Source organism: Peromyscus maniculatus, chromosome 18 (genome assembly GCF_049852395.1).
Source record: "Peromyscus maniculatus bairdii isolate BWxNUB_F1_BW_parent chromosome 18, HU_Pman_BW_mat_3.1, whole genome shotgun sequence".
NCBI lineage: Eukaryota > Metazoa > Chordata > Mammalia > Rodentia > Cricetidae > Peromyscus > Peromyscus maniculatus.
In genome coordinates, this window is record NC_134869.1 from 20065351 (window position 1) to 20091737 (window position 26387).

At 41.3% G+C, this 26387-nt stretch overlaps 2 protein-coding genes across 5 annotated transcripts in view; one reads left to right on the plus strand and one right to left on the minus strand.

Moving 5' to 3' along the window:
* The window catches only part of Cep83 (centrosomal protein 83), a 113586-nt gene extending 91374 nt beyond the window's left edge, over positions 1–22212 (plus strand). For 2 of the 4 annotated variants that reach the window (XM_076554652.1, XM_076554653.1), the window contains exons 13-16: positions 1581–1710; positions 18735–18838; positions 20507–20696; positions 21573–22212. In XM_076554652.1, the coding sequence (XP_076410767.1) occupies positions 1581–1710; positions 18735–18838; positions 20507–20696; positions 21573–21677 (529 nt within the window). In that variant the 3' untranslated portion in view covers positions 21678–22212. Of the gene's footprint in view, positions 1–1580; positions 1711–18734; positions 18839–20506; positions 20697–21459 lie in introns of all 4 variants that reach the window. The other 2 variants (XM_076554651.1, XM_076554650.1) reach the window with 2 other exon arrangements.
* Positions 22213–22763: 551 nt separating this feature from the next.
* Plxnc1 (plexin C1) overlaps positions 22764–26387 on the minus strand; it is a 154670-nt gene continuing 151046 nt past the window's right edge. Inside the window, exons 30-31 of the mRNA XM_006995728.4 lie at positions 26247–26321; positions 22764–25181 (exon numbers count right to left, since the gene is read on the minus strand). Of these exons, the coding sequence (XP_006995790.1) occupies positions 25077–25181; positions 26247–26321 (180 nt within the window). The 3' untranslated portion in view covers positions 22764–25076. The remainder of the gene's footprint in view (positions 25182–26246; positions 26322–26387) is intronic.

The window sequence follows — 26387 nt, forward strand, 5'->3', positions numbered from 1 at the left end:
CGAACTCACAAAGATCCGCCTGGCTCTGCCTCCCGAGTGCTGGGATTAAAGGCGTGCGCCACCACCACCCGGCTTGCTGCTCAGGATTTATACTCTCTAGAAAACGTTGGCATGTGGTAAAATGGGGCCGGGGTGTAGCTCAGAACAATTGTCTGGGTGTTACACAGAAGCCCTAGATTTGATCCCTAGCACCACAAAAATAAATTTAAAAAAGCAAAACCAAATGTAGAATACTGTTTTATATTTGCTTTGTTTTTATAGCACGTTATTTTTATTTATCTACAGGACAGTTTTCTCTCCAAATTTGTTCTTCAATCAGTTTTACCACCTAAAGCTTTTTCTCTTCAGTTTTTCTGTTTTTCATGTTTTAAGGCTTGTCTATGTTTTATAGATGGAGTTCTGTGTATGGAAGACAGTAAGAAAGCTGTATCTCAATAATGTGTTGTGACATTCCCGATGATCTAACTTATTTTTCTTCTGTTTTGCCAAAGAAGAAATGTGTATCTTTTAATCTTTGCGTATTTGATTAAAACCAGTGTGAGAATTCTAATGACACACAGTGTAGCTGGCATATTTAAATCTCTCACTTTGCCATCAGACTGGTGTTCATTGCGTTGGTCCAGTGTGACTGGGCCAGGGCTAGAGCTCAGCAGCAGAGTGCTCGCTTTGCATGTGCGTGACTTTTAGTTAAATTCTCAGCACCCAGACTAAGAATAAACAAAAGGCTGGATTTCTAGATGAGTGGAATTTAACTTTTGTCCCAGCTAATATACTTAAAATCTGTATGAGTAATTAGACAAGCAATCTAACATGCCAGGGTTTGTTATTTTGATTTTTAATGGCCATAGTATTGATAATAAAATTCATATTTTTGATAAGTATGCAGAATAGCTTTTAAAATATGTTGTTACTAGGATACAACTTAAAATGTCATTTATATGAAATTTACACAGAAAAATATTCTTCATTAAGATTTAATATTTAGTTTGATTTTTTTGTTTTGTTTTGTTTTGAGATAGGGTCTTTCTGTGTACCCTGGCTGTTCTGGAAATTGCGATGTAAATTCCAGGCTGGCCTTGAGCTCACTCACAGAGATCAGATTGCCTATACCTCTGGAGTGTTGGGGTTAAAGGTGTTCCCTACCACACCCAGCATCAGGCTTGATTTGTAACTGCCTTTAATAGGCACAATTTTCATGGCTTGATGTTTATATTCATTGTTCAGGGGTTCAGGTTTTAAGTGCTTATCCTGCCAATAAATAGATAAGTTTCTTTATCAACTTAGTAAATAGTTCTAAACTTCAGTTTCCTCATTTGTTTAAAAGATATGACAGATGTGTCTAACTCCAGGGGATTTGGTGTAAACATAGTGTGTCTGTTAGTTTGAATACAGTGTCATATTGATGAAACTTGCTCTGAGATGACAATGTGAGGAAATACGTGGCTGTATAAGAGTCACTGCAGCTGGAGAAGATAGGATGTGGTCGGACAGGCAGGGGGCTTGAGAACACTTGTGATAGCGCCTGTTTGGTCTCAGAATTTCTGTCACATTCCTTAGTTTGTGTACATGTTCTCTGACAGGACACTGGAGGAAAAGCAGATACAGTGGTTGGAAGAAAAGCATAAACTTCAGGAGCGTATCACAGACAGAGAAGAGAAGTATAATCAAGCTAAAGAGAAACTCCAGCGAGCTGCAACTGCTCAGAAAAAGGCAAGTTGTTTTAAAGAAAATGGTTTCTGTAGAGTCAGACTTTGTTTTCCAAGAATAACACGTATAATTGAGGCTGAGGTTTTGTGGCATGTTTCACTTGATATCTAAACATTTTTTATTAATCTTGCAGAGACAATTGGGAAAATCCAAGCAACAGGTGCATTTCTATTTTTTTAGAGTTAAATTATATTTTCTTATAGATGATATTTTTCAGTGCCAGTCCATACAAATGTGTATGGCTCATTCTTCACTTAAGTTACAGTATGATTAGACCTGTTTTAATTACACTTAACCTCTGTAATGTTGCTTTTGTGGTTAAAGTTCTTTTTCTTGAGCTGGGGATGTAGCTCATTGCTAAGAACTTCCCAGGAATATCCACCAAGGTCTAGGCCGGGTGGGGCTATGTCATGAGACCCTGGGTCAAACAAAACAAAACAATGAAAAAGAGTGTTTCCAACTCAGAAACTAGAGGAAGGAATGTCCTTTTGCCCCAGCAGCGGAGTCTTGGACTTACCCTGACTTGGGAAACCACTCTTGACAGTTGCTACCTTGATGCTTGCTGAATTATCTTTTATAGGCATGTGTTTTCTAGAGTCTAAAAGCTTCACATTCTTGGAAACAATGCAGTGCTTCATGGAAATTAAGTAGCCAGATGATTCATCTAGTCACTAGTTACAGTTTTTTTCTGCCTCAGTGAGGACTGTAGTAGATCCCGTCAGCAGCAGTGACTCATTGTGGCGGTGATTCAGCTGTTCTTACAGCAGACCTGGGGTGGGGAGAGCCAGGGCTGTGTGTCTATGTTTGATGTGTCTCATAGAAAGACTGTGAATACTAGTTATCCCAGTGTTTCGATGTCTGTCTGTTAGTGGATAGGTGAAGTGTTCATTGCGTGCATAAGAGAAATGACTTCAGTCATTCTCTATGTAATACTAAAAGTAGTATGGGGTTGAGATTAGAAGACAACATTTCTTATATAAGAAACCCAGTATTTCTTACCCATATGGAAGCACATTTTTCTTTTTCTTTTTTAGTTGTCAATTGTATTCCTTTCCATCCATATATAAATTCTAAAAGGCTACTGGTGTTAATGAAATTTCAGTGATTTTTTTTTTCAATGACTCAAGATGATCTTAGAAATCCTACTGTACTTAAGAAATGTCTAGGAAGTATTATGAGCTGTTTATCTTTTGTAGATAAACTTTTATGTTGCAGTATTAGGAATAAATGTTGTAGAGACATTATTATTATTAATATCAGTATTAAGGTTAATTTGGTTGGCAGAATTTGGAAAAGTGACATCCGGTGGGTACAGAGATTATCAACTAATCATAGTTGTACCAGAAAGAGGGCAGAAGGTGATATTTTAAAACCCTGCAAAGTAATATTTCCTTGCTTTGGTTAAGCCTCCTAGCCAGGCACAGTGATAAACACCCTTAAACCACAGACCCTGGAGGCAGAGACAGTGGTAGGTGAATCTTTGTGAGTTTGAGGCTAGCCTGGTCTACATAGGGAATTCCAGGCCAGCGCAGTTCACAGTGAAACTGTCTCAAAACAAAACAAAACAAACTAAAAGCTTCTCTATCACAATTTTTCTATCATTACAAATGTAATTTATAGCAGGGTAACAAACTTTAAGTTCTTCATTTAAATGTCAAAAAAAATCATAACTTTCTTATGCAGTAAGGCTTAAACCATAAACTAGTAACCTAGAATAGAAATCATAATTCTTTGTAATTTCTTACCCATGAAAAATCCTTAAACTCAAGACTAGCAACTTTGTTTTCCCTCCAGGCTAGATAAGCATGCCATCTGGGTATGTTTATTCAGAATGCTAAACTTCTAAGCACAAGACTTAATATCATTTTTAGTAAGTGTATTTAGGTAGAGCCTTCGGTGGAAATGCAATGTTGATATGTTCATCATTTTTTAATTTATTTTTGAAAAGCACTGCCAGGGACCTTGAGTTGGAATGTTGTTCTCTGGTTAAAGGTTTCTCTCCGTAGTTCTGCTGCCTGTCTTCACTGCTTCAGCGTGAATATGAAGAATGGTCTCCTGGTCCGAGCACAGGGAGCTGTCTGTCCTTCTGAGGCACTCAAAATAACAGTCTGCCATTTTTATTTTAAAATAAGTCTCTCTGAAGTAATTTTTGGGTTGTTATTTTGATACAAGGTCTCACTATGTAGCCCTGACTGTCCTGGAACTCAGAAATCCATTTGCCTTTCATGTGCTGGTATTATAGGTGTGCACCCACAGGCCCAGCCTGAAGTAGTTCTTGGTCAAATACTGTTGTAAACGCTTTCCCATAAAGTGATGAGCCATAGCCTTTAAGTTGTATTTTATTAAGCATGTTATGTGGCCTAGCATTATGCTGAGAGAAGAGAAGCCGTCATCACTCCTTACCCTTGACAACTGTATCATCTCTTTGAAGAAAGAAGATAATGTTTAAGAAATATCTGGATATGCCGGGCGGTGGTGGCGCACGCCTTTAATCCCAGCACTTGGGAGGCAGAGGCAGGCGGATCTCTGTGAGTTCGAGGCTAGCCTGGGCTACCAAGTGAGTTCCAGGAAAGGCGCAAAGCTACACAGAGAAACCCTATCTTGAAAAACCAAAAAAAAAAAAAAAAAAAGAAATACCTGGATAATACTATCAACCACTCCCAGGTTGATTATATAGACATTAATTTGAGAACCACTGTACCAAGACACCCTCCTAACCCCCCCTCCTCCACGCCCCGTCCAGTAAATAAGTAAACTAGAAAATGCCCACCAGGATCCGCTAGACAGTTGGAAACTCATGACCACACACGTAGCCCTACTTAAACCCAGTGGGTCATAGAGAAGTTGGAGGAAGGAGGATTCCGAATCCATTACAGACATGTATGAAATGGTCAAAGAGCAGGATTAGTAAAAGTCACAAAACCTGAAGACTGGAAACTGTTTTCAGGAACTTTAAGTGAGGTCAGAAACCTGGATGGAAGGTGAGAGTATAGGAATGAAGGTGAAGAACAATGAGCTTGAGAGGCATCTCAAGAGGAGAAATGACAAAATAGAATCAAGGGCAGTGTGCGTGTCATCCTGGCCACTCGGGGCTGGGGGAGGAGGGCTGTTTGAGCTCAGGAGTTGAGAGCAAGCCTTGGCATAGCGAGACCTTGTCTAAAACACAAACCACCACAAACCAAAACCCACAATATGCTGGTAAGTAAGTAAGTCCGGGGGTCATTCTGGCTGTGAGAGGGTGGAAGAATGAAGAACCTGGTGTGCAAGTAGATTCAACCAAACACGACAGGAAGTGGTGGCATCCCATCCGTGTAGACACGCCCTAGACTCCAGGAAAGCGGCTGTGCTGGTGACCAGAAATAATGAAGTGAAGCAGGAAGATGAGTGCGTCCAGTGAGGTCAGCCGTGAAGTGAGATTTGGGAGAGTGAGGAATACAGAGAGTGTCAGGAGGAGCTGGTGCTGCGGAAGATGAGCTGCTGTGGCCAGATGTTTGCCCAGAACCCCCGTGCTGTGGGCTGCAAAGACAGGCAGCTTGCTGGGGCTCCGTGGTGGTCGGCCTACCTGAAAAACCAAACCAGACCAAACCCCTGACCGCCAGGGTCAGTGTCTGAAGGACTAGGGCAGAGTTGACTGCAGGTATCTGACATCCTGCTGTGGCTTCCGGTCACATACACCATACACACACACACACACACACACACACACACACACACACACACTTTTATAGGGGGCAGATGGTCCTTGAACGTTAATTCAAGGTTAATTTGGTAATAAAGGGGAATCCAGTCAATTCTTGTTTTTGAGGTTTCAGCAGGGGAACACAGCTACCTAGGTTGCATTCTTCCCCGTGTTTTTAAACGGAGTCTCAGGCAGTGCAGGGTGGCCTCGAGTTGTCTTTGTATTCCAGGCCAGCTTGATCCTCCTGCCTTAGCTTCCTGAGTGCAACTGCACCCGGCTCTGTAAGTGCTCTATTACTCCTCTGTACTGGAAGGCATCCATTTGTCTTGTGTTGTGATGATATTGGAATGCTAATGGAACATGCCTACTCTAATCCAATGTAACCACTCCTTAACTTGATTGCAGCTGTAAAGACCCTTTTCCCAAATCATATCACTCTGGGGTGCTTTCCAATACCAACAACCAATCCTCAGTTCTCGGGACACCAACTGGTCTTGCTTGAGCAATTCAGTTTTGAAACTACCTGGAATGATAGTTAAATCTCTCAAGTTGGGTTTAATCCCCTAAGAATGCCTCCCCTCCAACTCTAGTCACAAGTATAAGGTACCCAAACCAGCCATATCTTAGGAGTTCCCACGATTTTGTTTTGATATTTAAAACTTTGCTAGGATTCAGGAGAGCATCTTACTGATGTATGTCAGTTTATTAGAAAAGACACGATTTGGGAGTAACCAAATGGAACAGATACATAGATAATTGTGTAGGGTGTAGAGGACCATGCTGTCTCTAAGGGACTTATTGTGTCCACCAGCACAGAAGCTCTCCTTGGGTCTAATTTCTTTGTTGAAGAGATTTGGCAGAGCTCAGTTTGCCTACCCTCTCCTCCATGTGGGTTAGAAAAGTGGACCTTCGAGTATCATCATGTTCGCACTCGGTCTCTCTAGTAGCCTCCTGCATCCTGAGGGCTCCTGAGCCTTCGATCACTCCAAGTCACTTCATTCCCATAAATAGGAGAAGTTGAGAGGAACTTCCTCCTGGTTACAAAGGGCAGCCTACCACTTAAGAAAGTCCTAGGGTATGGGGAACGAAAACCAAATAATAGTTCTTAGGGTATTATATTTATGTCCTCAGGTTCTAAGTGGACCTGAGTTTTAAGTGGACCTGAGTTTTGGTGAAGTATTATTCCATTGTGGTATAACTAAGACAGTTCAAAAAATATGTTGAGTACTTGCTAAGTACTTGGTATAGTTTACCGGAATTGCAAGGTAGCCAGATTCCGTGCCAAGGAACATGAAATACAGTAGGTAGGAAACATAAACAGGTAGAGGAGGGTGCCTGCTAAGATTCAAGGTAACAAGATGAGGGAGTGAGCCTTACATCCTTTAAGTAAGTGATAAGGCAAGGTTTATTTGGTAATATTTGAGCAGGACTTAGAGGAAAGAATAGAAGATCTTGTTCCAGACATAATAGCAGGCACAAAAGTATGCAGATGGCTTGTTATATTGAAAGAACGCAAGGAGGTTCTGCTGTCTAGGAGGAGGAGGCACAGTATCAGGACAGATAACACAGGAGCTTTGTCTTTGATTCTGAATGACATAGGAATACTTGGATGGACATTTGTGAATTGAGAAGAGTTTCTGAGACTGTTATATAGAAAAGCAAAAGAGCACTCAGGAAGACAGCTGTAGTAGTCCAAGTTAGTGACCATGGTTTCTTAGGGGAGAGAGCTAATGATGGGGTCTCAGTGGTCACAATTTGTCTATCTGTTAAAGGTAAAGCTTTGAAATGGTTTCATAGTGTGAATGAGAAAGAGGTCTAAGAAGGTAAAGATTTTAGACTGAACCTCTGGTAGAACAGAGATAGCGTTGACTGGCATGGGAAGGACCGGAATGGATGTGTTTGAGAGTCAAATAACATGCATTTTTGAACATGCTAACTTTTAAAAAAAAAAATTATTTTTAAAGTATCTCACTTTGTGTATATGGATGTTTTGCGTGCAGCGCCCCACAAAAGCCAGGGTGGGCATCACATCCCCTGGAACTGTAGTTAACTAGGTTGTGAGCACCATATGGGTGCTGGAACTTGAACCTGAATCCTGTAGAACACCAATGGTGTTAACATGGAGCCATCTCTCCATCCCCTGAACATGTTAACTTTTGAAATGCTACTGTTTATATTTGCGTAGTATCCTACAAGAGCTTGTGTGTGTGATAGGTTTGTTCCTCAAGCAGAAATATTCCAAGTGCTGTGGCTCTTAGAAGGTACTGGAAGGTCACTGAAAACATGCTTGAAAGGAGTACGGGGCCTCTGTCTCTACTTGACGTGGTTTCTGACTTATAACCCTCCTGCCATGGTATACCAAAGCAGTGGGTTTACCTGACCTTAGCCTGGAACTCTAAATCTGTGAACTAAATAGACCTTTCTCTTTGTCAGTTAGTTCCCTCGGCCACCTTGTTATGGTAATATGACACTGACTGATACAAATGCACATCCAGTTTCCACATGGAGGTGAGAAATTCATAACTAGAAGAGAGTAGACTGGGTTTGGTAAATTAGAAGCTGAACTGTCAGCATATAAATGGGATGTAACGCAGTACAATTCAATGAGAATAGATCTGAGAATTGAACTTCAAGGAATTCTGAACTTTAGAAGTTGAAGAGGAGGAGACAGGTGGTGGCCAGTATGATAGAACCAAAAGAAGAGCTTGATGCCAAGTGAAGAAATGCCTCGCAAAGGGTCACTTGGGATCAAGTGACGTTAGCAGGTATGATGATAAGATAGCACATGAAGACTAAGGGTAGATTTCACTATGTGGTCAGTGGTAACATTGGTTTGTTTAAGGAGTTTAGTTGTGAAAAAGCAGAGAAATGGGATTAGTAGCCAAGGAGGGGTGGGTATTTTTCAAGAAGGAAGAAATTGTAGGGTATTTCAGAAGCACACAGAAAAAGATAAAGGGAATAGTAATGCCCTTTAGTAGGTAGACGAGATGAGATTCAGGTTAGTGGGGAGGAACAGTTTCTTATTCTTTTTAGCATGCTATAACAAAAGCATCATCAATGGAATAGCTCATGCACAATAGAAATTTGTTCCCCATTGTTGAAGAGGCTAGGAAGTCCACTAACGTGCATTCATAGATCATGTGCTGAGTGAGGGCCCACTTTCTGGTGCTAAATGGTATCTCCTGGCTGTGTTTTCATAGAGTGAGGAAAGAGAAGGTCGGTCCCCTTTAGTTCATGTGCTAAATAGTGCTTAGTGGATGAAGACACCACTGGACCGGAATCCTGTCTGGAAGTTCACAGTATCCCTTACGCTGGGAATTTTCTTCAGACAGTGTTTGTTACTTACCAGTCCTACTGGAGAACCTTTAGGTCAGTCTACATCCCCGTAAATTACAGAATAATGGAACCTAGTTGGTTTCTTTTTCTCACATTCCCTAGACTGGTTCCTCTCATGTTTTTATAGATCTCTTTATTTTGTATTACCTTTAGTAAGTATAGGACACAGTTATACATGTTGTGTGGATGCATAAATATGTGTATATATTTCCCTAGTCGACATGCTCAATCAATGGTTATTGATGTCTGCAGAGATGGCTCATTGGCTCTTTGTGTTTGTGGGTCCTCTAAAGGACCCAAGTTCATTTTGCAGGATCCACATCATCTGGTGGCTCACACACACTTGTTACTGCAGTTCTTCTGAAAGCATTGTACTCGTGTACACATTCCATATAAGCACATATAATTAAAGTAATAATAAACCTCAAGAAAGATTGATAAGAGAAATATTTGTATGTTTTACTGTAATTGAAATGACCAGAAAATGGAGAAATGCAACTAGATTTTTAGATTGTGTATTTACATGATCATACAGTAATTAGCTGTCTTAAAATACCTGAAAGGAGTAGTACTTTTCTTAACATAGACTAGGAAACAGATGAATCAGATGTACCCATAGGCTGCGATTTGATTGTCCCCCACCCAGATTTATACAATGAAGTCTAAGCCAGGCTTGCTAATGTACCCCTCGAATCCCAGCATTCCGACAACTGAAGCAGTATGATTACTGTGAACTTGAGACCAGACTAGGCCACATAGTGATGCCTGTCTTCAATATAATGAAATTCTGACTCACTAAGCAGTTAGTACAAAATGTATTTGGGGGATAGTTGGGTCACAATGACAGTGCCCAGTGATTGGGCTTAATGCCCTCATTAAAGAGGCCACAAAAATTGTCTTTGTCATTTTTGCTTTGTTAGGAGCCAATGAGAAGGCACCGTCTGTGCGGAAGTAGGTCCTCATCAGATTTTTATCAGCACTGTGATCTTGGACTTCCCAAACTCCAGAATAAAGAGAAATACATTTCTTTGTTCATAAACTACCAAAGATTTCAAATATTTTGCTAAAATAGTTTGAGCAAGACGAAGCTAACCATGACAACACCTGGAAGAATTGTATAACATATCTCCATGAAGATCCCAGAGAGCTAGCAAGTCAGTGAAACCAGTGTCCTGAAGTGTAGTTCCTAGAGGGTGAGCATGGTACTTGGGGTTGCTTTTACCTGAAGGGAAACTTGTGGTTCCAGAAGAGAAAGCTGGGAGGTTAAGAAGTTGAACAAAGCTTGGACAGCCTTAGGGGGTTGGGGGGCAATAATTGGATTTCAGACCGCCACAAACAGGAGCTTAGATAAATCTTCTAGTGCTTTGATTGGGATCCTGCAGAGATTCACTCTTGGACAAAGGTAAACCTGAGCTTCAAGTCTCAGTTCTTAAAACGTGAATTAAACTTATACATATGGATAATGTTCCTAGCTGCCTACCAGAAACAAATGTGACTCTACTTTAAGAAAAATAACATTACTATGGGTAGGAAATTATTTCTTCAGATTTTTATATGTGATGCACAGTCTACATAAATACAAAATGGAGATAACACTGATAACACTATGCACCCAGAGTGGTTAAAATCCAATACACAACCCATTACTAGTAGAGATGTAGAGGATCAGGAACTCTTGTATTCATTGCTGGTGGGAATGCAGAATTTGCTAACACCCGACACTTTGGTCAGTGTTATACAATGTATATAAACTCTTTATGACTCATCTGTTACATTCCAAGGTATTTACTCAAATCAGTTTAGATCATTCATCTTTCTATTTATTTATTTATTTATTGGTTTTTCAAGACAGGGTTTCTCTGTGTAGCTTTGTGCCTTTCCTGGATCTCACTCTGTAGACCAGGCTGGCCTCGAACTCACAGAGATCCACCTGGCTCTACCTCCTGAGTGCTGGGATTAAAGGCGTGTGCCACCACTGCCACCACCACCTGGCTAGATCATTCATCTTTATGAAGAATTGAAACACAGTTATAGCAGCTTTATGCTAATTCTTGGAAACAATCAAGGTATCCTTTAGTAGGTAGATGGATAAACTGTGGTACACTCATATAGTTTATTATTAGCAGTAAGAAGAAGGGAGTTGCTAAGCCACACAGACAGTGAAGAACTTGACGTGCATTTTGCTAGCTCAAAGAATATGATTCCAAGTATGATAATGATGAAGCAGAACTAGAGAGAGAGTGGAAAGGTCGGTGCTTGCTAGGCTTTGAAGATGGAGGAGAGAGTGAGTACTTAGAGCACCATGGTGTGGTGCTCTCAGAGTAGAGAAGAGGACGAACATTTGGTGGAAAGCCGTAGAGATGCCTGGCGAAAAGAATAAGCCCCTGTGCAACTATACCCTTTGGGTTCACTGGTCCATTAGTGTTGGTTATCGGTTTTGACAAGTGTTCCTTAGCAATGTAAGAAGTTAATAATGGAAGTTGAGTGGAGAAGGCAGCAGCTGGAAAGTTCCCACTTTTTGTTAGGCTTTCTTGCAAATTTAAATTGCTGTAAGAAATAGTTCACAGAAATACCCACCCCGGGGTAGTGAGATGGCCCAGTGTGTAAAGGTGCCTGCTGCCATGCATGGGAGCCTGCCTGAGTTCAGTCCCTCCCACCCCGGGGTAGTGAGATGGCCCAGTGTGTAAAGGTGCCTGCTGCCATGCGTGGGAGCCTGCCTGAGTTCAGTCCCTCCCACCCCGGGGTAGTGAGATAGCCCAGTGTGTAAAGGTGCCTGCTGCCATGCGTGGGAGCCTGCCTGAGTTCAGTCCCTCCCACCCCGGGGTAGTGAGATGGCCCAGTGTGTAAAGGTGCCTGCTGCCATGCGTGGGAGCCTGCCTGAGTTCAGTCCCTCCCACCCCGGGGTAGTGAGATGGCCCAGTGTGTAAAGGTGCCTGCTGCCATGAGTGGGAGCCTGCCTGAGTTCAGCCCCTCCCACCCCGGGGTAGTGAGATGGCCCAGTGTGTCAAGGTGCCTGCTGCCATGCGTGGGAGCCTGCCTGAGTTCAGTCCCTCCCAGAACCAGCTCTTAGCTGTCCTCCGAGTGCCACGTGTGTCCTGCAGCATATGGCCTCACACAAAAGTAAAGTGGTGTTTCCGAAGTGTAAATCCGGGCATATAAGAAAATGACAACAAATATGAACACACTCCAGATGAGAGCCAAGCAGTCTCAGGGACAGATTTTGAAAAGATTGGTGAAGTTGGGAATTCTCAGACACCTCAAAGGACTGATTAAACAAAGACAAATGTTTATCATTGATGGAAAAGTGGTTACTACTGCATAATGTATAAATAGTAAAAATAAAAAGAATATTATAAAAATAATCATGCTGATTATCTATTTAAATGAAAGTAATACACTCCATGAACATCTTAATGAAGCAGGTATGAGGATAATTAGGAAATCTGGAGTCTTACTTCTCTTAAGGATAAAGAAATGGGATCTTTAATTAAAACCTCCCACAAAGAAAATTCCTCCTTTGGCTTCACTGGTAAATTCTTATAAATAATTAAGGAAAAATAATATTAGTCTTAATTTTCCCAAGTAATAGAAAAGTAGAAAGAGTGTCCTCATGTATTTTATGAGGTTCAAATCTGCTGCAGTCATAAGAGGTACAAAGTTGTAAATATTAGCAAACTCAGTATAATTATATATTAAGTAATGTAAGTAGGGTTCATTCCAAGACTAAAAGTGGGTTAGCCTGCAAAACTGACCAGTATAGTTCAGTGACCTATCACATAGAAGGCAAACCACTGTGACTGTCTATTGGACATGGAGAACTGCTGAAGAAGTCCAGTACCTTTCCTAACAGAAGCTATTACCAAGTTAGTAGTAGAAGGGGTGTTCAGTGTGATCATTGGTACCTACAAAATCCTCTAGCTAACACACTTAGTGATTAAACATTCAATATCTCCCTTATTCATCCAAGTTCAGGAAGAAGACAAATCAATCCACTATCAACATTTTGGTCATTATTTTGTAGGAGGTGCTAGCTAATTTAATAAAATAAAAAGAAATGGATATAATGATTGGAGAGGAAGGAGTAAGATTGTCATTCATAAATTAAATGATTATACATGAAACAAATCTAGCAGGAAGTATTAAAATAGGTTTGGGGTGTTTATTTATTTGCTTGATTTATTTTTTTGAGACAGTCTTGCTATGTATCCAAAGCTGACCTTGCACTCAGAGAGAGCTTCTTGCCTCTGCCTCCCGAGTGCTAGGATTAAAGACTTGCCACCACACCTAACTTAAGATCTGTAACTTTTTAGAGTTGATGGTTAAAAAGTCAGGCAACAAGCTAGTTATCTTTATGCACAACTTGCAAAATGAAATATGTAAATTTCATTTACAATAGCAGAAGAAATTTAAATATTTAGGCATGAATCTTATGACATATAAAAATCTATATTTAAAACTACAGAGTATTCTGAAAAATTTAAAGAATGATTAAAGAAGAAAACTGTATCATGTTCATGCTTTGGGAAATTCATTATTGATCCATGTTCTTCACAAGTAGATCTACAAATTAAATATAATCGAAATCTTTGGACATTCCGTTGTGTAAATAGACTGTAAACCGTACAGAGTATTGGGAGGAGCAGCGTAACCAAGGCTATCTCGGAGATACATGAAGCAAGTGAGAGCTTGCTGCAGAGGTGTCCACTCCAGCCTTCCAAGAGAGAGGGATCTTGAGGGCTGTCTAGCCATCACTTATCCTTCACTCAACACTATGATGTGGATAAAAAGGATCCACGTGCCTACAAGTGAAAGGTGAAAGTAAATACAGCCAGTATAAAATAACTTGGGAGAAAACCATAGGATGTTGGAATAAAGAACCTTTCTTAAATAGGGCACAGAAAGTACGCACTGCTTTTGGCTGTTTTAACTCTTTTGGGGCCTCGCCACCCAGCTCCCAAATAAATCACACACTGAGGGTTATTTTTAATTATGAATGCCCAGCCTTAGCATGGCTTGTTTCTTGCCAGCTTTCCTTAACTTTAAATTATCCTGTCTACTTTCTGCCTCTGGGCTTTTCCTGTTCTCTTACTTCTGTAAATCTTACTCTTACTCCATGGCTTGCTGTGTAGCTGAGTGGCTGGTCCCTGGAGTCCTCCTCCTTCTCCAGCTGCTAGCTCTCTCACTCCAGGTTTCTCCCTCTATATATTTCCTCTGCCTGCCAGCTCTACCTATTCCTTTCTCCTGCCTTGCTATTGGCCATTCAGCTCTTTATTAGACCATCAGGTGTTTTAGACAGGCACAGTAACACAGCTTCACAGAGTTAAATAAATGCAACATAAACAAAAGTGACACACCTTAAGATAATATTCTACAATAACTAACTATAAAAGATATGATTGACAATTTCAAAATAAAAGTAAATTTTCTGAAAAAAAATTTTTTTCTTGAAAGGTGCCTTTTTTTTAAAATTAGCAAGTGTTTATTGTTATTGTTTTGGAAAGTTCTGTTCTACACTTGTTTTTAAAGCCAAATATCTATATTTTTACATTTTCTATAACAAATACAAGAATTAGACCCTCAAAACATTTTTAAAATTTAGATGTGTTGTTTGGTCAATTCTTTTGTATTTCTAAGAATTCACACTGTACTAATGCCATTTATTACTAAAAAAAGATTAAAATCATTTTGGACTTTTGACTATTTGTAGAAGCTTAAATCTAATGATAATTTTTGCCAGTATTCCAATTTCACAACACAAAATTTTCTAATCTTTCCAAGAATTAAGATGATAAATTCTTACACACACACACACACACACACACACATTTAAAGTTCCTTTGAGTTACACACTTTGGTTTTGAAAATATCTTCCAATTCTGAGAAATTTGGTAATATAAAGCTTGCTACTGAAAAGGCATGTAAATTAATGTGCAAACTGGAACTCCTGTAAAACCTCTTGCCTGGAAAGGTCTATATATATTTACCAGTTTTTTTCCTTCATTTTACATATCTACCACAGTTTTCTCTCCCTCCTCTCTGCCCGTTCCCCCTCTCCCTTCTACCTCCCCCCCCCACTCCTCCTCAGTCTCCATTCAGAAAGGGACAGGCCTCCCCTGGCTTGAACAAAACAGGGCACATCCAAGTGGTGGGAGGACAGAGCTCCTCCCCCTGTGTAAAGGTTGTGCAGGGTAATCCAGCATGGGAACCAGGTTCCCAAAAGCCAGCTAAGTGCCAGGGACAGGTCCTGATCTCACTGCCAGGAGCCTTACAAACAGACCAAGCTACACAACTGTCACACCTATGCAGAGAGCCTAGGTTGGTCCCATGCAGGCTCCCTGACTGTTGGTCCAGAGTCTGTGAGCTTCCATGAGCTCAGGTCAGCTGTCTCTCTGGGTTTCTCTGTCATGACCTTGACCCACCCTGGCTCGTACAAACCCTCCTCCCCCTCTTCAGCTGGACTTCTGGAGCTTGGCCTGGTGCTTGGCTGTGGAACTCTGCACCTGCTTCCCTCAGTCACTGGATGAAGGCTCTATGATGACAGGGAAGTCACCAGTCTGATTACAGGAGAAGGCCAGTTCAGGCACCCTCTCCACTACTGCTAGGAGTCTTAGCTGGGGCCATCCTTGTGGATTTCTGAGTTTCCCTGGCACCAGGTTTCTCCTTAGCCCTCTGTCCTGTCCCCAAACCACCTCTTGCACCCGCCCAACCTGATCCCTCAAGTTCCCATTCCCCCACTCCCCCGCTCAGTTTACCCAAGAGATTTCTTTCCCCTTCCCAGGGAAATCCATGCATCCCTTGTACAGGAGAACCAGCATATAATTCACAGCCCCATAGAGGCTAGATAACAAAGATCCTTTTCTTTAAGAGGATATTCCATGATAGGAGCTGGAGAGATGGCTCAGTGGTTAATAGTCCTGGGAGCTTTCCCAGAGGACTTGGGTTCCATTCCCAGCACCCACATGACAGTTCACAACTGTCTGTATCCCCAGTCCTCAAGAATCTAATCCTTTCTTCTGTTAGTGTCAGGCATGCACACGATGCACAGGTGTACATGGTCTTCTGTTAGTGTCAGGCATGCACACGATGCACAGGTGTGCATGGTCTGTTAGTGTCAGGCATGCACACGATGCACAGGTGTGCATGGTCTGTTAGTGTCAGGCATGCACACGATGCACAGGTGTGCATGGTCTGTTAGTGTCAGGCATGCAAACGATGCACAGGTGTGCATGGTCTTCTGTTAGTGTCAGGCATGCACACGATGCACAGGTGTGCATGGTCTTCTGTTAGTGTCAGGCATGCACACGATGCACAGGTGTGCATGGTCTTCTGTTAGTGTCAGGCATGCACACGATGCACAGGTGTGCATGGTCTTCTGTTAGTGTCAGGCATGCACACGATGCACAGGTGTGCATGGTCTTCTGTTAGTGTCAGGCATGCACACGATGCACAGGTGTGCATGGTCTTCTGTTAGTGTCAGGCATGCACACGATGCACAGGTGTACATGGTCTATTAGCGTCAGGCATGCACACGATGCACAGGTGTACATGGTCTATTAGCGTCAGGCATGCACACGATGCACAGGTGTACATGGTCTGTTAGTGTCAGGCATGCACACGATGCACAGGTGTGCATGGTCTGTTAGTGTCTGGCATGCACACGATGCACAGGTGTGCATGGTCTTCTGTTAGTGTCAGGCATGCACACGATGCACAGGTGTGCATGGTCTTCTGTTAGTGTCTGGCATGCACACGATGCACAGGTGTACATGGTCTGTTAGTGTCAGGCATGCACACGATGCACAGGTGTGCATGGTCTTCTGTTAGTGTCTGGCATGCACACGATGCACAGGTGTACATGTAGACCAAGCACTCATTCATATACAATAAGTAAAAAAATATAAAACACAAAAGAAAAATCTCACAATAGGTTGAGACATGAATCTGCAATAAATTCATGTATAAAAGGGTTCATAACCTGAATATTGAAAGAACAATGAAATTACTCAAAAAAAATTTTTTTTGAGCAAAAACTAGACCAAGTACAAACACACGTATACACAACATTTCTAAAAACACGTGTGGCTGATAAGAAAAGATATTTAACATCTTGAGTAAACTATCAGAAAAGTTACAAACTTTCACAGTAACCTACTAACACACTACACCAGAATGGCTAAAATATAAGTGACTGAGTCTAACAAATATTGGCAAGGTTGCGAACTCTCTACATCAGGCTGGTGGGTTTTTAGTTGATAGAATCGTTTTTATACCAAGGCTATACTCCATGGCCTAGGTAAAGTTTGTTGATACTTCCAAACTGGAAACAATTCAAATTTCTATCTGTAGGAAAATGTTTGAAATGTGCTACATTTGTGCAATGGACAGCAATATAACAATGGAAAATTACTACTATAACAGCCAGTAACATTGCTTCTACACAGATAAAAAGCTTAGAAAAAACTCTGATGCAAAGGCTATATGCTATATAGTTTCTTTCTTTTTTTTTTTAAATATTTTTTTAAGGTTTATTTATTTATTATGCACACAGAAGAGGGTGCCAGATCTCATTACAGATGGTTGTGAGCCACCATGTGGGTGCTGGGAATTGAACTCAGGACCTCTGGAAGAGCAGTCGGTGCTCTTAACCTCTGAGCCATCTCTCCAGCCCCGCTATATAGTTTCTTTTATACAAATGAGATGGATGGGTGACTGGGCATCCATGTTCCCCAGGCCATAAGTAAATAAGTGCCGTCAGAAAGGTAGAGGAGTGGTAACTTTGCCAGGGTACGCATGCCAGGAGGCACAGGAGACCTTTGTGGATGCTGGATAATGAAGGCTAAGGAGTGCCCACAAAAGTGTCTCTTCTGGAACACTTAACTTCCAGTTCTGACAAACTAGAAGTAACCTAAATGACCCTTCGTAGTGGACTGGGTGAATGTAATAAATGTTGTAGTCACAGGTGGAAAACAGTATGGGGCAGTGAATGAACCAGACCTTGAATAAATGACATGATAATCTCACAAGTGTGCTGAGTGAAAGAAAATAGCATTTGCAAAAGGCTCTGCTCTTTGTGCGGTTCATGAAGGTCAACAGTTAGCAGAACCATAGCTTTGAAATAAATTAGTTGGTTACCTTTTCCGACGATGGAGGGGTCATGACGAGAAGGGGGAGAGGTACGGGCACTACGTGGCCGTGTTCTTGACCTGTGAAGTGGTCGTGCCAGTATTTGCTCTGTGCATTTTCATAGGGCTTTGCATTTACAGTCTGCTTTTTTTTTTTTTAACAAGCTTGTTATGCTTCAATAAACAGAAAACATATTTAAGAGATCTGCAGCTGCTAAATTATTTCCAACGTGATGGGTATCTTTCTATTTTTAAAACCTGTTTATAAAAACTGAAAATATGCTTTTGTTCTTATAGTCCTGTTGCATTATACCCTTCTTCCATAAATTTAACAAAATCAGAGTGTTCACTTGTAGAAACTTTATGTATTATGAAATTAAATCTATTTTTTCTTAATATTTAGAAATACATACTTTTAAACTAAGGTATGCTTGTGCTTTATTTTAGCACTCTTGTCCTTTCGTTTTTGCTTGGTGTAGTAATTTATTGATTGCAAATGGACTTTTAAGTTGTGTTCTGGGTTCTTTAACTATGTATATCATCAGAGACCATGAAGAGCTCATGCTCCCTTTGCAGATGGCAAGCCTACTCAGTAAGACTCCTTCCCTTTCTGGAGTTTATTTGCGATGATTTGTTTATTGATCCCAGTTTTCTGGTAGGCATTCATAATGACTCTGTTTGTCCCATTGGGGGTGTCATGTAGATCTGTGTTTCTTGCTTTTGAAGTTTCAGTACAAAGCCATGTGCTAATCTTTGTCCCTAATAACCCTGAAAATATTAATCGCTAAATTTACAAAAAGGCCTTAAATATCAGCCATCACTTTGTTCAAATAGGAAATTAGGTATCAACATACTTTTTTCATATTAATCTTTTTTTTCTTTTTTTCTAGAGAAAATCTCTTCATGAAAACAAATTGAAGAGACTTCAGGAAAAAGTGGAAGTCTTGGAGGCAAAGAAAGAAGAATTAGAAACAGAAAACCAGGTGTTGAATAGGTAATGTGTTAGTATGTACACACGCCCCATTGTAATGTTGGAGAACTTGGTTTCTGTCTACTGTTTGCTTAGCCGTTGTGTGTCTGCGCATGCTCCTGCGCCTGCTCCTGCTCCTGCGTGAGTTTCTTTGCACCACATGCTCGCAGGCATCTGCAGAGGCTAGGAAAGGGTGTGAGGTTCCCTGGAACTGGAGTTGCAGGCTGTTGTGAGCCACCATGTGGATGCTGGGAACTGAACTCTGATCCTTTGGAAGAGCAGCAAGTACTCGTCACTGCTAAATCATCTCTCCAGTCCCAAAATGTTGTTTCCGGGTATACTGTACCTTACGTTTGATTTTAAACTGCATATTCATGGCCAGCACTCTGCAGGCAGAGACAAGTAGATATCTGTGGTTTGAGGTCAGCCTGGTTTATGTAACAAGTTACAGACCAGCTAGGGCTGCATATTGAGATCCCATCTCAAAAAAACCTTGTATTATTTACAAGATTTCTGAAACACATCACCTTGTACTTTTTTTTTTTAACTTAATGTTCCTTCAAGCCAAAAGTCTCGATCACATACGAGGTATTTGTAGTGTTGGGGCTATTAACAGAAAAAGGACACTCACTGGCTTCAGCACAGTAGTACAGTGCCTGGTGGTGTTCTGGGAGTGGTGTGAGTTCTTGTATGGTAACAAAGTTGTGGTGGTGGTGTAGTTCTGAACATCATGTCAGCTGCTAATCACCATCATTGGTGTTCTTCGAGCTGAGAGGAGTCATCCTGCTAAGTTGGTGATAATCACATTATATGACCCATTTGATATAAGGTGACAAAATCTTTTTGAACTGTTAATTAATGTTGGTCTTACTCACTTAATGAAGAGTTGGACTTTTCTGAAATGGAATTTGCCTGTATTGTACAGCAGTGTTCCCTGTTGTATTCTGGTGTTCTTGGACAAAAGTTCTCTAGTGGACATGGTCTGAGTGTCCTATAATTCAGTTCTGACACTGACTCGGGCTGAGTCCTACAAGACCACTTCCACTTTAGATGGCAGTCATAAAGCCCGGGTTATAACCTGTTCCTCTGATTGACAGGCTGTAAATTGGGGTTCCAGTGACCCTCTCCTTCAGCTCTATTGATTTGCTAGTTGCTCACAAAACTGAGGAAAATCCTTGAGAGCAGTTCTTTTAAAGAATACTCTGAAGGACACAGATCAACTGCCAGTTGGAAGAGGTGGAAAGGAAAAAGGATGGGCGAGGAGTGTCAATGCCCAATACACCACCTTCTGGTCTCCGTGTGTTTGGCAAGCCTAGAGTTCCCTAAACTCTTGTCTGTCTCTGTCTCTGTCTCTGTCTCTGTGTGTGTGTGTGTGTGTGTGTGTGTGTGTGTGTGTGTGTGTGTGTACACGTGTGTACACATGTATGTGTATTTTAGCTGGGTGTGGTGGCACACCTGTAATCCCAGTGTACAGCCATCCTGGGCTACAAAGTTAATTTCATATCAGTTCTAGCTGCAGGGGTGTAGTGTGTGGCAATAAAAAAGGTCATTTTTCTGTTTATCTTTCCAAATAAGTAGATTCTCAGATAGATTGATGTTACAATTTAAGAGTCTTTCTCCCAATTAAAAATGATATTCTGATCTTCATTAGGGTGTAACTGTTACAGAACAGAAATACTTTTTCTTTTTAAGACAAAATGTTCCATTTGAAGAATATACAAGGCTTCAAAAACGACTGAAGGACATACAGAGAAGACATAATGAATTTCGAAGTCTGATTTTGGTTCCTGACCTGCCTCCACCGGCCTCGCTCCATCCTGCTAACTTTCAGTCGTCAGCTGTAGTTCCTGGAATGGAATTCTCCTTTCCTCCTCATATGCAGGTATGGGCATTTCAGGAAAGAGACAAAGACTTCTGTCGGTTTTTTTCTTTTGTTTTACCAATATAGAGTTAAAATTCATTTGACGGCAAGAAGTTTTACCTTCTTTCTTTTCATTTACTGTAGAAATTTTCTGAGTAGATTCAAATTTACTCTGCCCTTCAGTGATGATTCTGGGAATAAGTTCTCATATTTGCTATAGACAAATAACATGTCTAGTGAGTCTTCATGTAGCCTGGATTTTGTAGCTTAAATACATACAGCTATCAAGAACTTACTAATGCAGCACACTGCATTTCCATATAAAATTTTAATAGTAGTGAGAAGTGCTTGGAGAGAAGACGCCACTTTTATCCCCGGTTCATAGCTGTGCTGACTTGCCCAAGGTCCTGGCTGAATACATGACAGTTAAGCTTTTGCCAAACCTACATCTGTCTGATTCCAGAGCCTTGGCTCCGAGATTTGACTGGATGGTATTCAGAAGACGGACTTTAAGTAACTGTTGTACAGCGTAGGCCAAAGAGGTTGTCATCACGGAACTGAGTCTTAGGCCAGGTGCTGCTTTAGTAAATTACCGTGCTGTCCCGGGCTCGTCTGAAAGCTGCCCGCTGTGTCTGCCTGTGCCCTGCCTGTAACCCCCTCTGACTGCTTTCTGGCGGATTTTACTCCTAGGGAGGAACAGACTGGGTTTGGCTTAAGGTTAGAGCCTGAGGCAGGAGAGAAGGGGGACTAGTTAATGGTTTCACCCTTGCTACTCTGGTTTTAGACTGCTAAAGTGGACATCGTTTCTCAGCCACATTGTTGGAGGCCTTTATATGAGAGGCAGACGGCAAGCGCTTTCCTAGTTGCTCTACGTTTCTGTTATGTGTCATTTTTAAGGAGGAACAACATCAAAGAGAACTCTCTCTACTTCGCAAAAGACTGGAGGAACTAGAAACCACACAACGAAAACAGCTGGAGGAACTTGGCTCTCCTGGGGAGTGATGCTGAAGAAAGGCCAAGCCAGGAACTCAATAAAGCATGAGGTTGAACAGGTGCCATTGAGATGCTTTGTTAGCGTTTGTTTGCCTCAGGGAAAGGTCCATGTGCCGCACTGCATGGGCTCCGGGGTTGTAGGGTTATGGTAACCGAAGTCAAGTGTCTGGAGTTTCAGATACTTAGAGTACGTGTTGACAGTACAGAAGAGAAAGGGAACTAACTAATTAAGGAATCAAGTTTTCATATTATTAATTTTTATTTTGTTGAACTTTTTTTCTGGCATTTTGCCTGAAATATATGCCTCTTGAATTCCTTTTTCCTTGTCTTTGAGATATCTGTTTGGCAATAACATGATCAGTAAACATCTCCTTTATTATATACAAAACAAGAGTTTTGGGAAAAGATGACCATTTAAAAGTATAAAAAACAAAAATTTCTAAATATAAAAGTTTCAAAATATATGTTCATTATAGAAATCTTTACCTTTCTAAAAGCTGTGCACTTAATTTATTAAATAACTTAATAAATATTTTTATATCTATGCTGTTTTGTGTTTAATTTCAGTGATCATATATCATATACTAGACAATTGATGATTTCACTTCTTTTCACTTTGGTGAGTTGGAAGTTTTAGAAAATTAAGTCCTATAGCTGTTTCTACAAAGGGCTTTGTTGATCTTACTTGACGCAGTGGGGTGTTGAAGGGTTGCTGATATTTAGTTGTGTTTCTCACTGGTTAGGACCTAACCACATAACTACGTTTTATTCACTTCATTTTTCACCGTGCACCCATTGGAAGCTTCTTTGTGTAGCATGTTTTAAAGGAATTCTGCTGGAATAATTTCCTATCAACAAAGCAAAGCTCAGCTCAAACTTATGTGGATTTTTCATTATTCAGAAGGCTTTGCAGTCAAAAGTCCAAGTTGATCACTGAAGACAGGAACATAATCAAGCTGCCATTGGCATCATTTAGCAAAGAGCCAGATTTCCTTAATGGAGCTGCTTATTTATGTGGAATATACAATGACATCTTGTTCTTGAAAAGTCATTTCCAAGGAGCAACTTGGAGTAAGAAAGACAAACAATCCACAGTTGTTACATCAAAATGTTTATTTTTGGATATAGACATTTAAAACATTCATCTCCAAGAACAGCTTCAGTCAGGGTATACAGTAAGAAATAGACTTTAAATCCTAATACAGAAAAAGGAACAGAAGTCATTTTTAGATGCTGCTTTAGACACTAGTGTTAGAAAAAAAGTATAAATTAATTGTTTTGCACCAAAAATATGCAAAGAAACTTGAAAATAGATACTGTTTGTCATCTGCTTCTTGAGTGGCTGTTTAATATAGACCCAGTGACTGATTGTCTCCAGCACACATCTAATTTGGACATTCTCTGCATTTGGCTAATGCCATCCAAACTGTGATCTAGATAGTGCTTTTCACTGGAGGATTGACAAACACACACGAGTGACTCTTCACACCACCTCAGTGAGGTAGGCTAGAAATAGTACACAGAAATTGAGGCACGAAGAGGGAAGTGATTTGCCCAGAGCTCCTAACTCCATACAGGACTCATGCCGTAGAGCTGGACAGGGACACCCTCGGGTAGCATTTAGTAATACTTAGCTAAAGCTGTGGCTGAACCTTTGAGTGTTCCCCAGAGAAGGGAAAGTCTTGTTGGGCAATTCTCCTACCCTTGGCTCTCAACTCCCCTCCAACTTTTCTCTTAGGAAAGCCTTCACCTCTTTGAAGACCGTAGCAGCTTTAAATGGGGACCAGACCTCTCACCGTTCTACTTAGAAATAAAGTATTTGGTAGTTTTGAAATGTGTCCATTGGACAGACAATGGTCACAAGAAACAGGACTGGGAAGGTGCCTATCAGGACAGTGCCGGATATGGAGTTGTTACCTCTCTTATACTTGATCGGCTGTTAAGGAGCAAAAAGGATTGCATTTACCAAGACAAATTCCCATTCCATTCTAGATGGTCCATACAGTGCTGGTAAATAGTTCTAAGGAATGTGTGCTCAATGTTTTATTTGCTGATTGAAAGAAATTTCCTTCCTGCAGTGGGGGTTTGGAAGAGCAAGGGTCAAAGGTGCCTGCCACAAGGGAAGTGAGAGTTCTCAGGTTCTACTCTTGACTGCTGTTTAATAGAAGGAAAACACAGTGGTATTAAAATTGGTCATGAGCAGCAAAAATTTGGGAATAAAAAAATCAGTAATAAAAAAGACTACATTTATAAGTGGATAGGAAATTCTTTGAAAACAAAAAGAGGCACGAATAAATGAGTATTTAAATCTTTCTCCTGTAAGGAATACTTTCAAAAAGTACATAGTAAGACTAAGATACCAAGTTGTACTAATATTTTCCAGGCCTTGGGCCTCAAATATATATTTATATATAATACTCCAATGTGAACAACAATTTGATGAAATGTAAAATGTATCTTTTATTTTAACCACACACAAGTATTTATAACCACAGGGTTCACCAGAAATCTAAAGCAAGGAGACACTAGCATAGAAATGTAAGATTACAGGAGCGACTTACACGTCCACGTACAGTTCTGATCAAACAGAAGTAAGCCATGAACTCTTTGCTTACAATACCCGACATGTCCACTACCAGATACAGGAAAAAGATCAAACGGGAACGGAAACGCACAGTAGGACAGAGGCTGGAAAAACTGCTGTTGCATTTCAGTGAAACCCACCCACTCTCCTTGCTTTAGAGCTCCTTGGATGAGATGGAGGGAGTCGATGAGTGCAGCTGGCAACCACTGAAAAACACGAGCCCTTTCAACAATGTTGCGACACTGTTAGTTTTTGGTTTAAACACACACACTCACGAACGCTAAGTGTACACACTACCAAATTCTGCCTTCAGCTTTTCCAAGAACTACCGGGGAAAGTGAACGGTGCAGATCCTCAGGGTTGCCCTAACACCCCCACCTTGTTTCCCAACGACTCATTTCACATTGTGAGCATTGTTAGTACCCCCTGTCTTCTGCAGAAGTACAGTGTGGTCACAAGTGCTACATCGCTGTAGTTTTCCAACCAAACCACTTGGCCATCATTGTGCTTAAGTGGAGACTGTAGTTACAATTCCGACACTTGCTTACTGGCCCCGAATTCTCTGTAAACAAGGAGGCTGTTTACAACAACCACTTCAGCTCTATTTACAGAAGGGTTCCCACGGCCTGCCCACAGGCACAGCGGTTGACAGGCTTTCCAAAAGCTGTGCATGTGCGGCGCCTCGGTCTCGTAAAAGACAGCGCTCGAAGTGGAACCCATGTGCAAACTTAAGAATGGACGACAAAGAGGAGCTCAGGCAGCCGGGGCGCGCCCAGGCTGTCTGAAGAACAGCTCTGTCAGATGAAGCCAGGCCCCCAGGGTGCTCACATCCACTTGCATTTCTTCTTCTCGTCAAATAAGACTTTGACATGCAAGAGCTGTTTCTGCGCTTCTTCCAGCCCTCGCTCTCTTTCTAGTTTATTTAGAATCTGTTGACAATTAGAAGAGTTACCTTACATTAGAGTTTTAGCATGACAATTCACAGTTCTGGGGGGCTCGCTCTTTCTTTCTTTCTCTCTCTCTCTCTTTTTTTTTTTCATTCCTGATGCTGTGAGTGGTAAAAATCTGTACGAAACAGATGCCAGCATTTTCTTCGATCATTTCCATACTCATTCTGCAAGTTGTTTTGCTAAGTCATGATCACAGGATCATCAACACTTGGGCTTGAAATAGAAGCCCGCAAGAAATACCAACTATTTGCTTACAAATATGGGGCCAGACTCCCAAGGCCCTGCTCTATGCATCACGTGACAGCCATTCCAAGCACAGCAGGCATCCCTGGGCAGCCAGCATGCAGGCACAGATTCCTCATAATGCAGCAGGCAAGGGCATCCTGAGCAGAGATGGAGTCTCCCATCTCTTTCCCTCCCCTCCCCAGGGCTCCCCTTCTCACCCTTGGCAAGGGATGCTTATCATGTGTAAGGAGCTCATTGCCTCTACCCTACCTTAGCTCTTCACTTGATCTTCAAGGAGCAAATGGAATTGGTGAGCTATTCTCACCATTGACATGGATAGCCTGTCCCAGCATGACTGAGTGGGGGGGAATCAGGGAAGGGGGAATTAACATATATTTGGAAACAACGGATCCAGATTAAGGAGAATCAATCATAAAGGAGAATGGTAGTTCCTACTAATGGTCCTAAAAAGCCCGAATGAGAATGCTGTTGTCTTGATAAGTTGCGTAAGTTAGTATATCATGATTTCACATGAGCATGGAAAACAGAAGCTAGGTGACTTAACAGGCTTAGCTGTCATTATTAGCAGACCACAGACAGACATAAACTGGCCCCATTTAACAGGGCCACGAGTTACTAATCAAGGTTTTTGAGTCATTGTGGCATTAGGCCCCATGAACTGGTCTAAAGGTGGGCAGTATGACAGACAAGAGGGGCAGCCTGTGTAGGGTCTGGCTTGGGGCCTCCCTTTCTGCCTATTTGGGATGGAGGACTACGCCCAAGTCCTTGTCATGGGCTTGAGGGTAAATAAAATCTTACCTCATCAAAATACTTTACGATGTATTTGTAGATTTCTGTCAAGGCCACTTCTTCATTAAATTCATTTTCATGTTTCTAAAAGAAAGGCTTTGTTGAGAGGCTCTGAAATACGTCTATTTTTGAGTAACCCCATTATAAGCT